Here is a 10,131-nt window from a genome sequence, read left to right on the forward strand (position 1 = left end):
AGTGAAATTCAACAATTATATTTAACAATAAATTGGAACAGAAAGTGATTTAATATCAGTGTAAATGTGGTTTAAGGAACAAATGGAAAGAAAAATAAACATGATGGGATGCAGTTCAGCTCAATTCAGTTTGGAATTAATTTCTTTTTTTCGCAAAAAAAGTGTTGAACGCTTTTATAGATACTATAAATAACGTTAAAGTGGGAAAAAAGAATATTTGCCTACTTTTTCCGGGAAATCTCGAGAAATACGCAACCAGTAACAGTGCGGATTTATTGTTTATTGTAGTTTTTTAATCGTTTCCGATCGATTCAAATCGTTTTTGGAGAAATAAAGTTTTCTCGAAAATTTCGAAATTTCATGGGCTATATAGAGTGAGTGAGTGGTGGATGAGCTTTACTGTTTTGCGAAAAACGTTTTTTTATTAAAATTTTTACTTTTTTTCATAGGTATCCCCACACATGCGGATAAATGTTAGTTGTTAGTTATGCGGAGCCAAAAGGTGGAAAACCTATTTCCAACATACTAAAAATTAGTCCCCAACAATTCTATTTTAATTGTTTCAACGCAAATTCATAAATTTGTCCAGACAAACTTTCAACATTTTTAATATTGAAACTCAATAATAAACTTTTGAAAATTTTACATAAGAACTAGCTGTTTCACAAGACTGCATATTGGAAAAAAGAAACACTTTACGATTCGAATATTCTCTTCGAACTTCAAATCAAACAAAAGTATTGTCTTCAATAAAAATAAAAAATCTCAGCAGTGCTTCGCATTGCAAAACCAGTCTCATTGGGTAGAGATTAATATCGAATACGAAAAATCATAAAACTTTTTTTCTGGCCGTGCAGAGGGTTATTTACCGCTAGCATCTGACGAAGAATCAGAACTACATTGGTCCTCCTCTTCGGACTCCTTTGGTCGATTCCCCGACTCTGCCGCTGACTTGTTCATGTAAAATTCATAAAGGCCCAGCTTTTCCCAGCCATCACTAAAATATTACAATAAATAAACAATAAAATAATAATAAGAATAATGACAACAATAAAATTTTAGTATTTAAAAAAACCTAATATACAACCTTAAAAAAACAAGACATATTTCAATTAGCTTCTGATGAATTCAACAAAAAACTAACAAAATGAGAAAAAGTGAAAAAAATTCAATCAAAACTAATTAGCAGTGATTCAATTGTGTTGGAAACTTAATTGTACTCTGGAATTACTTGCAATTGTTCATTACAATAGTCGACTGTACGTTAAAATTGTTAAAATTAAGAAAAAAATAAAATTAAAATAAAAAAAAACAACAACTTTACATGTCTCGTGGATGCTCATGACTTGGAGGCGAATAGAATGCTTCGATTGCGCCGAGGAGTCGATCCGAAGGGAGTACAAAAGGAATCCGACGTATACTTTTCGTATCAAGAGGTTTATATGTATTATCGGACATATGTATCAATGGCAGCATGAGACCAGCTGGTAGTTTGTAATAAGGACACGGTGGTGGGATATTATTAGAATCTTCCATCAAAGCTGGCCTTGGAATGCCGTGCTGAACTGATCCAGCAGGTATCGGAGGAGCTATTGACGGATCCGGTGGTGGAGGAAATTGCCATGGATTACGCGGAACTGCAGGGCCGAAATAATTCGGCATTCCAACTTGACCATTCCAAGTGGTTCCACGATGTGGTGGCATCATCCACGGCCCAGCAGGTGGCATTCTATCAGGTCGACAACGAAACGGCGGTGCCGATCCTGGAAAACATTGATCAAAGCCAGCACAGTTTATTCTGTATGGAGCAGGCATCATTGGCTGCATTCGACTGCCATCTGTCTGAACAAAGCCACACATTCCTTGTGGCATTGGATTTGCCATTGGTCCCGTAGGTGCCATCATGCCGTAATTTATGTTGCAACCATCTGTTCTTTCAGCTTCAAAAGGGGTCCTGGGCATCGTACGCTGCGACACTAAAAAATGAATTACAAATATAATAAAGATTGTCAATTCAGCAGGCAGTAGTAATTTTTAAAGTGCTTTTATTTTCTAATTGAATTCCCAGATTTTTGATAACAGAAAAATTACATTATTACAAAGTTACATTTTCTCTTTATAAATTGATTTTCCTTTACGATAAGCGTCACAACTGAGCTGCCGTCTATTAGTCATTTTACTCCACTACAACACTCTCATCGATACCAACCATCCTATGATGATTTACATATAAATTAAGACGACAACTATAAATCAAATCAGTAAACCATTGCACTTTCTGAAAAATCCTACCCAACACAGCGCAATGTGCGTGCTTGCCTTCTGTTTTCATCTCAAAAAGCAGTAAGAAAAATTAAAATTTTACACATTCAAAAAGCTTTAAAAATAAATATAAATATAAAAAACAGATTCACTTTCAATAGCGGCAATTTTGCTGCGAGTATGAGCAACGAATTCTTCGTGTTGATGTTCATACTGTTTGTACTGCATGTCCAAAGAGTTCATGATTTCTTCAATTTTCGAATCATACAATAACGCGAGTTCTTTTCTATACTCTTGTAAGCCATTTTGAATATTTTTCATTTGCTGGAAAATAAAAACAATTAATTTACTGAAGAGAAAAATCATTTTTTCTTCAAGCGCAACGTATTATTACTTGACAAACTGGTGTGATTAACAATCAAGTACAAAAAAATGATACGATAAAAAAAATAAAACACAAAACATAAATCAACTAAAAATTCAACCTCCACTGCTTTATCGTTGAAATATTTCTGCTTTTCCCATATAGTACGCAATTTTAGTAATTTTCCAGCAATTTCCGTATCGTCAGAAGACAAAGTATATGCAGTAAGGAACATCGGTGCGACAAACCGACCCATAACTTCAAGCATCGTCTCACGTTTTCTACATCGCCTAAATGAAGAACAATTGAACAAATTGAAGTTTTTAAGACAATAATTTCCACGCCTAATTTATTTAAAATAATAAAAATAAATACATGTTTATTTTTGGGTTTTATTTTATGACAACATTCATAACTATAACTATTTCATTATGCCCATACCAGTTGAATGCTAAATCGTTGACAAGATACAATATCAGTAGTCTGAAGGAATTTGTCTGTTCAGGATCTTTGATTCTGAAATACTCGAAAATACAATCGTTGTGATTAAAAGAACAAAGTGTAAAAACTTACGAACTTAACAAAAATCGCATGCAAGCTTCATTGTGCTTTTCTGTAGTGCACTGCTGACATATCCATTTTTGGCAACTCTATAAAATTAAGCTCCGAATACATTGTGAAAAATGCTTCATTTAAATATTCAAATGTTGGTCCAATTAAATTTACCGAAACTGATTCTTTCGAAGAAGAGTCTTTAAGTATTGCCACAATGTCAGTAATTTCGTCCAAACGCAATCGACATTCGTCCATTAAATTCCGCATAATTTCATTCTCAGAAGATTCAATAAACTGCTGACTTTTGGACTAAAAAAAATTATTACTATTATTTCTGTTCCAAAAGAATTCAATTCAAACAGTGGAAAAATATTTACAGTTTTTTCATATTCTATGCATTCTATAAAAAATGTTAATAAAAGCGGCTTTAACAGCTATAAAAATTGTCTGCAAAATGCAAAAAACATAAAATTATAACTTGCCAGTTTTTGCTCCATCATCATCTTATGCTGTGCTTTCAGATTTGCTTCACTCTCAGCTATCTTTTCTTTTAATTCTTGAATTTCACGATTAGCTGAATCAGACATATAACTATTAGCTTCTACTTTCTGCGTTAGCACTACAATAATGGTAATTGCCAATCATTCAAATTGCAAATAAAATAAAATAAAATAAATTGTAGACAAAGATTCGATAAATTTTTAATTCCACATCAAACGTATTACAAGAGTCGTTGTAACATAAAATTTTATAAAGCTAAACAAAAAGTCAAACACAGTTCAAAATAGCATAATCTTTACTATTCAATATTAATCAAAAATATTTTAATCAAGAATGCTCATTTTAAGTAAACCGTAACACAGTAATTAGACTCACAAAGTTTTTCTTCTTCCACTCGGTATCTGTAGTAATGCAAATATGGACCACCGAATAGGAAAGCGAATCGCGAATTGTCTTTCTGCTTTTGTTTGGTCATTTCTTCAAACTCCGGCCCATTACGAGCAACAAACTGAGCTAGCTTTTCAATTACATTTCGCACATCACTGTCTAAAATAATTTACCCCATAAACAGTACATTTGAATAACCGTGACGAATAGTTAACTGAAACAAATGACAAAAATGTGAAAACGTTAAAAATGCATCACAGCAATTAAAAAATAATTAATTTTCAAAATTATTTTGTATTTTGTAAAGCAGAATTGAAAACAAAACTTTACAAATATAATTTAACAACAACTGCACAACTGAAAGTTGTAGCATCCAAACTAGCGCAAATGCATTCGTACAACAATTAGAAAAAAAAACCGCATACCATCAGGTGGTGTCGGCGGATGAGCAAGCATGTCCATTTGGAAGTCTTTATTAATAAATTAACGATTCAAATCCACATTTTCACATCAGATTTTCAAGCTTCGCTGACAACGCCTACACCGAATATCCGAGATGAAGAAACAAACTTAATACAGTAACCATACACGAAAAAAAAGTTCATATCAACAGTAGGAAATATGTTGCAAAATATTTCAGCTTGTTCACTAATTATAAATTTTTATCGTCAGAAGCAAATTAAAGCAACCTTTTATAAATAAATAAATAATTTTTTGTTTTAAATTAAAAAATGACACTCGTTACAAACGTTCATTTGTAAAAGAAATTTCAGTGGAAGAAAAATTTACAACTGGAATAAAAAATTTTCCTCACATCTCATCTTTGATCTTTAAAAAGTATAAAAAACAAATTATAAATTCATCAAAACATTTACTTTAAACTGAAAAATATTTACGTGTAAATAAATAACAAATGTTTTTTGCACATCTGGTGTATGGGATGCAAAATGAAAATATTTCAAAGATTTATATATTATTTTTTATATTTTAAATATAAGATTTGATTTTTTTATATAAATATTTTTTAAATTGCAATCGCACATGTCAATAAGGATTTTCTATTTTAAAATGTAAAATTTGTTCGTGATTGTTTTTTTCGTTTTTGTAACTTTCCCTTTGAAATACTGTCTTTGACGAAGAATGAACGAATGACTCATTTTTTATTTTCTGGAATTTTGGGGCGGCGTGCAGCTTGTTGCTGTCGCGTTTCTACGGCTGTTTTGTCGTTTAATTTTGACTGGAGTGTTAATTTTTTTCTTTATCATGATGATTTTTATCGATAATTTTAAATGTGATTGCTCTAGTAGTCCAAGCTTAATTTCTAACCGTTTTGCTAGATATAATAATTTTTTAACATGTAGATATATGTGTGCCGCGCATCTATATTTGTTCATATATTGATTGATTGATTGACTGATTTTGTATTTTTGTTTGAAACGTTATAGACATGTCTGAACAAGGTGATGATTGGGAAACTGATCCAGATTTTGTGAATGATCTGTCGGAAAAAGATCGCCGCTGGGCGTCGAGAACTGTCAAAGATTCGCTGGATCGGATTGGGAATGTAGATATGGAAAAGATGCGTCAAGAAACTATAAAGAATGACGCTGAGGTGAAAAATCGTCTGCAAACGTCCACAACCAAGCCGTCGCACGGTTACGGAGGTCGATTCGGTGTGATGGCTGATCGAATGGACAAGGTGAATAAGTGGTTTTTTCATTTTTGACAATTTTACCATCCATTCTTTTTATTTTCTTTGTTCAATATACAGTCGGCTGAAGATTGGAATTACGTTGGCGAAGTTGCGAAGCATTCTTCTCAGTTGGATCACAAGTTCGGCTTCGGCGGCAAGCATGGCGTTGACACTGGTCGTCAAGACAAATCCGCCCTTGGATGGGATCACAATGAAAAATTGTGCATTCACCCATCGCAGCAGAGTATAAAAAATCTAATCTTGTCTTGTCTATACATTTTACTGATGAGCAGGGACTTTTTTCATTTCCAATTCAAAATGTCTGTTCTAGAAGTGACAGTCGACGTCAAAGGGAACGTTAGTTCTAATCAGTGGATAAAACAACCGCAGCCGACAAATGGAAACAAAAAATATGTTCTCAGAAAGTTAACTTCGCCAGTTATGCCAGCCAAAAAGGGTGTGGACGAAGAATTCATTTGTTGTGTGTGTGTGTATGTGGAAATGTTTAAAAATTTGAAATATTTGTTTCAGAATTTTCTGCCCAAAACAAAAATGAAGAAACTAAAACGAAAACGAAAGCTGATGTTCGTGTATTTCTTTTTTTCGCTTTCTTTTCTATACATTATAAATACATTAGCATTTCATATTTCATTCAAACAGTGGAAACCGGCCGTAGCAGATGAAATTGTCACTTGTGAAAATAGCAATTCTCGACAAGAAGCTTTGAAAGAAGAACTGAGTTTGTGCAAAGCGTCTTCTTTGAAGAGTCGATTTGAAAATTTGATTTTGAATACGGAAAATGTTAGGAGATGTCTTTTCTTTTCTTTTTGTTCTGTTCTTTTCATTGTGCTGCTGTATTTCTTCCTCCAATTTAATAATGTCATTTTTAGAACGGGTGCCGGCCAACAATCCCAACAACGAAAGGACCAGTTTCAACGATGAACAACAAGACTGCAGAAAATAGTCGAGAAATTGCTTTACAGTCGGAAGGGAAAATTGAAACTGTCGACAAATTGGAAATGAAGGAAACCGACGAAAAAGCTTGTCATCCGGTAGAAGAAGAGCAACAGAAACTCACTTCGATGAAAGAGGGCCCAACTTTTGGCGACAATCCAATGCTGCCACCACAGATGGAACAGTTCAATCAGAATGACACTGACACTGATGACGACGTATGGCATCCACTTGGGGAACCTACTCATCCAATGGCGGATACTGGGATACGAGCTGTGGCGCTGTACGGTTATGAAGCAGGTAAATTCCACTGATAATCAATCAATAATTGTTAGAATAAAATAGTTGATTCCAACCAACATTAGGCGATGTGGACGAGATATCTTTTGAACCGGATGACATCATCACTAACATTGATAAAGTAGGTTGAGGTTGTCGTCTAAATTTCTCAATTCTTACAATGATAGATGATTCTTTTTTGTAGATGGACGTTGGCTGGTGGCGTGGTATGTGTCATGGTAAATATGGTCTGTTTCCGGCCAATTACGTCGAGGAACGTCCTTGAAAAAATTTCCACTCCATCAACCAACTGCGTTTCACATACACGCAGTAGTACTAGTACCAGTAGTATACACATACACACACACACACACACACACACACACACACAGATTTGGAATTGATTTGCAATTTCTTTTCTTCATTTCATTTATAGCACGCTAACTTTATCAAATAGTCTTGTCTTTTATTTATCATCAATTTCCAACGGTTTTTCACGATCCAGTTGTTCATAAATCCAATGATATCGTTTGTCAACGTGATAATTCGGTTCGATTGTTTCAAATTCATTCAAAACTAGACCACTGGATTCGAGCGCATTTCGAAACGCTCGGCTCTTGATGAAAATAAATAAATCGATTAAATCAATATTCAACCAGTGTCGATGATTTTAATTACCTTTTCGCTTGTTTCCAAATCGGGTATGTGAACGCAGGCGAAATGAATACCGGCTTTCAAGCAACGCAGTGCCAAAAGGCGACCGAGATTTTCCGCCGAAGATACATCGGTTGGGCTGTGTAGAAGAAAAAGTAAATTTCACAAGATGAAGCAATATTAAAAAAAAACAAATTTTCCACAAATACTTGTGCAAACGATTTCTGATCAACTTGTCCGACGTTGATACTTCCAAAACGATGCCGTCGGTTCTATGACGCACTGATGCTGATATGGAATTTTTCTTTTTGTCCAATTCAATCCTGATAATATCAGTCAGTCAGTTCACAAAACAAATTGTAACGTTTACATCAACCGCATTAACAACTCTACCAAAAACAACTATGCAAATCACAAAATCTGACCTGTAATAGTATGCGTTGTTTGTTCGGTTCAACCAACCTTCGTAACCGTAAGCTTTTCTGGCCACACGAAGCCATTCCGTATTTCGTGGATTTCGCACAGTCAAACATTCCAGTACTGGCAAAACCATCCTGATAAAATTCATTAAAAAAATAACAGATGTTAAAAGTTAAAATCAATAAAATTGGTTAAACGAATAAAATCTTCATGTATACAATTCATCAATTTGCCAAAATAGTCAACGATCTCTACGATTATATGATTACGTTTGATCTGTAGCAATTGAAAAATTACAATTCCCTTCATAAATGATAGAATTTTTAAAATTGCACGCTAGTAAACGTTTGAGAACCAGTTGCACAGAACAACTGTCCACCTAAACACGTCTGTCGATGTGCGCTTTGCTTTGTATGATAAACGTATTCATTGAAATGCATAACGAAAAAATATAAAAAGAATACAGACTTATTTTACATTTAGAATACATGATCAGTGCGCATGTAAAATTCAGCAAAATGAAAACTGAAATTGATAAACGATAAAATTCAAATGACAGTAACATTGGATAATCATGTATTATTACAGTATGATATTGACAATTTGTTTTAGTGATTTGAAATTTCTGTAAAAATTCGATAATTCGCCATTCGATAAAAAATAGCCATTTCTATGTTCAAAAAGCGACTTCTCCAAATCCACTTTGTAATTTTTGAAATTTCTGTTCTGATATTTACAACAAACAACCAACACTGCGCGAACGAATGAATGAATGAAGAAAAGCGAAACGATTGTTGAAAAGTAAACTTTGACAAGTCAAATCGCTCAGCTGATTGATCATTTGTTCTTCATTCATCATCATTGATTTTTGCAATAACAGAAAATTGCACATTTCAAAAAACACATTTTTTGTATTTGTTATTGATTTTTTTACAAAAGGAATGTAACGTGCAGGTCAAACAAAATGTACTCATACTGTATTTTACAATTTTATTCCTGTTGTGTCGTTCGGCAGTGTCCTAAGCTTACAAATCGATAGATATTACGCGGAGTCGTGTCTAACTGTTTCAAATTTATTTAATTATATTTTTTACGTTCACCTCGATCGACGTGAAATTTTTTCCACCACTGTAAGAGTTTGAAAGTCTGTATATAACTGATTAACGTATTTCTTTTATCCTTCGTTCTTGTTGTTGTTCAATCTTGCATTGTATAATTTTGCTATTTGTTGCACTTGCTCATGTTGCTTGCTTTCACGGTCAACAGCAATTTATCAATTTTGCTATATTTGGTGTTGTTGTTGTTGTTGTGTATTAATAAAAAATGTTTGCAATGTACTGTGTTGTGTCGTCGATGTTGTGTCATGTTGTGCATGCAAAGTGATTGTTCTAAAAATAAGGAAATCCAAATAAAAATGTGAGCAACGAAGAGTAGAAGAAAAACATTTTGAAAAACCACATGCAATGCAAATTATTACTGAATTACTATTTTTTTATTGCATACTCATCGTAATACTACTACTCAATTTTGGTTGGGGTTGCTGTTACAATTCGGATCAATCCTATTAGGTGAGGGAGTGGTTTTGCTGTTTCCTGTTCACTTTGATCGAGATGTTCATTTATTACAAGCCAGGTCAACCAACCAACTTTCGTCGATTTGTGTCCATCGCTCTGTTTCACTGCTCACAGCTAGCTATAGCTGGTCGGTTTTGCATCGGTCAGGTCGATCGATCGATATCACTTCTCGCCTCGTGTCACGCATGCGCACTGCACGCCCCTGCAGCATTTGCATTCGCCTTTTCTTTCCACACTGACCTGGTCAATAATATATATAAGCACACTAAAAAAATTTGAACAAATTTGATAGAAATTAACAACTGAGATAACACAATAATCCAGCATCGTTATTTTGAGAGGCTTGTTATTTTTTCAGATGCTTGTTCCCCAAATCCAACTTGCTGCGCAAATTTCTATTTTCTCTGGCAGTATAAAATATAAAAAGCGGCAATTTCAGAAGCTAATTGAAAAACAACGACCGACAACAAAGTGATCCCCCACATTAC

General features: G+C 34.0%; 4 protein-coding genes across 4 annotated transcripts; 2 read left to right on the forward strand and 2 right to left on the reverse strand.

Moving 5' to 3' along the window:
- Positions 1-861: 861 nt before the first annotated feature.
- Positions 862-4,531, reverse strand: Tsp_05629 (putative surp module). Its single transcript, XM_003371913.1, has 8 exons — positions 4,495-4,531; positions 4,035-4,228; positions 3,353-3,490; positions 3,200-3,276; positions 2,748-2,916; positions 2,415-2,586; positions 1,325-1,976; positions 862-997 (listed from the first exon to the last, which is right to left on the reverse strand). Exons 1-8 carry the CDS (start codon positions 4,529-4,531, stop codon positions 862-864), a joined length of 1,575 nt encoding a protein of 524 aa, XP_003371961.1.
- A 686-nt stretch (positions 4,532-5,217) lies between these two features.
- On the forward strand, positions 5,218-7,281 carry Tsp_05628 (putative repeat in HS1/Cortactin). The gene is made up of 9 exons (XM_003371914.1): positions 5,218-5,311; positions 5,515-5,768; positions 5,841-6,006; positions 6,094-6,219; positions 6,294-6,352; positions 6,423-6,563; positions 6,653-7,016; positions 7,082-7,137; positions 7,201-7,281. Exons 1-9 carry the CDS (start codon positions 5,218-5,220, stop codon positions 7,279-7,281), a joined length of 1,341 nt encoding a protein of 446 aa, XP_003371962.1.
- Positions 7,282-7,461: 180 nt separating this feature from the next.
- Tsp_05627 (dynactin subunit 5) lies at positions 7,462-8,509 on the reverse strand. The gene is made up of 5 exons (XM_003371915.1): positions 8,415-8,509; positions 8,075-8,203; positions 7,859-7,972; positions 7,674-7,788; positions 7,462-7,611 (listed from the first exon to the last, which is right to left on the reverse strand). The coding sequence occupies exons 1-5, from the start codon at positions 8,507-8,509 to the stop codon at positions 7,462-7,464; spliced, it is 603 nt and encodes a 200-aa protein (XP_003371963.1).
- Positions 8,510-9,679: 1,170 nt separating this feature from the next.
- Positions 9,680-10,118, forward strand: Tsp_05626 (cytochrome c family protein). Its single transcript, XM_003371916.1, has 2 exons — positions 9,680-9,886; positions 10,002-10,118. Exons 1-2 carry the CDS (start codon positions 9,680-9,682, stop codon positions 10,116-10,118), a joined length of 324 nt encoding a protein of 107 aa, XP_003371964.1.
- Positions 10,119-10,131: the final 13 nt, after the last annotated feature.

Source organism: Trichinella spiralis (genome assembly GCF_000181795.1).
Source record: "Trichinella spiralis strain ISS 195 chromosome Unknown Scfld9, whole genome shotgun sequence".
Lineage (NCBI taxonomy): Eukaryota > Metazoa > Nematoda > Enoplea > Trichinellida > Trichinellidae > Trichinella > Trichinella spiralis.

What these genes read in the sequence shown, in the direction of transcription:
- Tsp_05629 (XM_003371913.1), bottom strand. Translation starts at nt 4,531, where the DNA reads ATGGACATGCTTGCTCATCCGCCGACACCACCTGATG. An exon ending in CTTCGAAAGAATCAGTTTCG is followed by an intron (nt 3,277 to 3,352) that starts GTAAATTTAATT and finishes TTAATTTTATAG; the next exon opens with AGTTGCCAAAAATGGATATG. An exon ending in TCAACGATAAAGCAGTGGAG is followed by an intron (nt 2,587 to 2,747) that starts GTTGAATTTTTA and finishes TTTATTTTCCAG; the next exon opens with CAAATGAAAAATATTCAAAA.
- Tsp_05628 (XM_003371914.1), top strand. Translation starts at nt 5,218, where the DNA reads ATGACTCATTTTTTATTTTCTGGAATTTTGGGGCGGCGTGCAGCTTGT. An exon ending in AGTTATGCCAGCCAAAAAGG is followed by an intron (nt 6,220 to 6,293) that starts GTGTGGACGAAG and finishes TATTTGTTTCAG; the next exon opens with AATTTTCTGCCCAAAACAAA. An exon ending in TGATTTTGAATACGGAAAAT is followed by an intron (nt 6,564 to 6,652) that starts GTTAGGAGATGT and finishes TGTCATTTTTAG; the next exon opens with AACGGGTGCCGGCCAACAAT.
- Tsp_05627 (XM_003371915.1), bottom strand. Translation starts at nt 8,509, where the DNA reads ATGCATTTCAATGAATACGTTTATCATACAAAGCAAAGCGCACATCGA. An exon ending in AACAACGCATACTATTACAG is followed by an intron (nt 7,973 to 8,074) that starts GTCAGATTTTGT and finishes TGATATTATCAG; the next exon opens with GATTGAATTGGACAAAAAGA. An exon ending in ATCAGAAATCGTTTGCACAA is followed by an intron (nt 7,789 to 7,858) that starts GTATTTGTGGAA and finishes TCTTCTACACAG; the next exon opens with CCCAACCGATGTATCTTCGG.
- Tsp_05626 (XM_003371916.1), top strand. Translation starts at nt 9,680, where the DNA reads ATGTTCATTTATTACAAGCCAGGTCAACCAACCAACTTTCGTCGATTT. An exon ending in TTTCTTTCCACACTGACCTG is followed by an intron (nt 9,887 to 10,001) that starts GTCAATAATATA and finishes TTATTTTTTCAG; the next exon opens with ATGCTTGTTCCCCAAATCCA.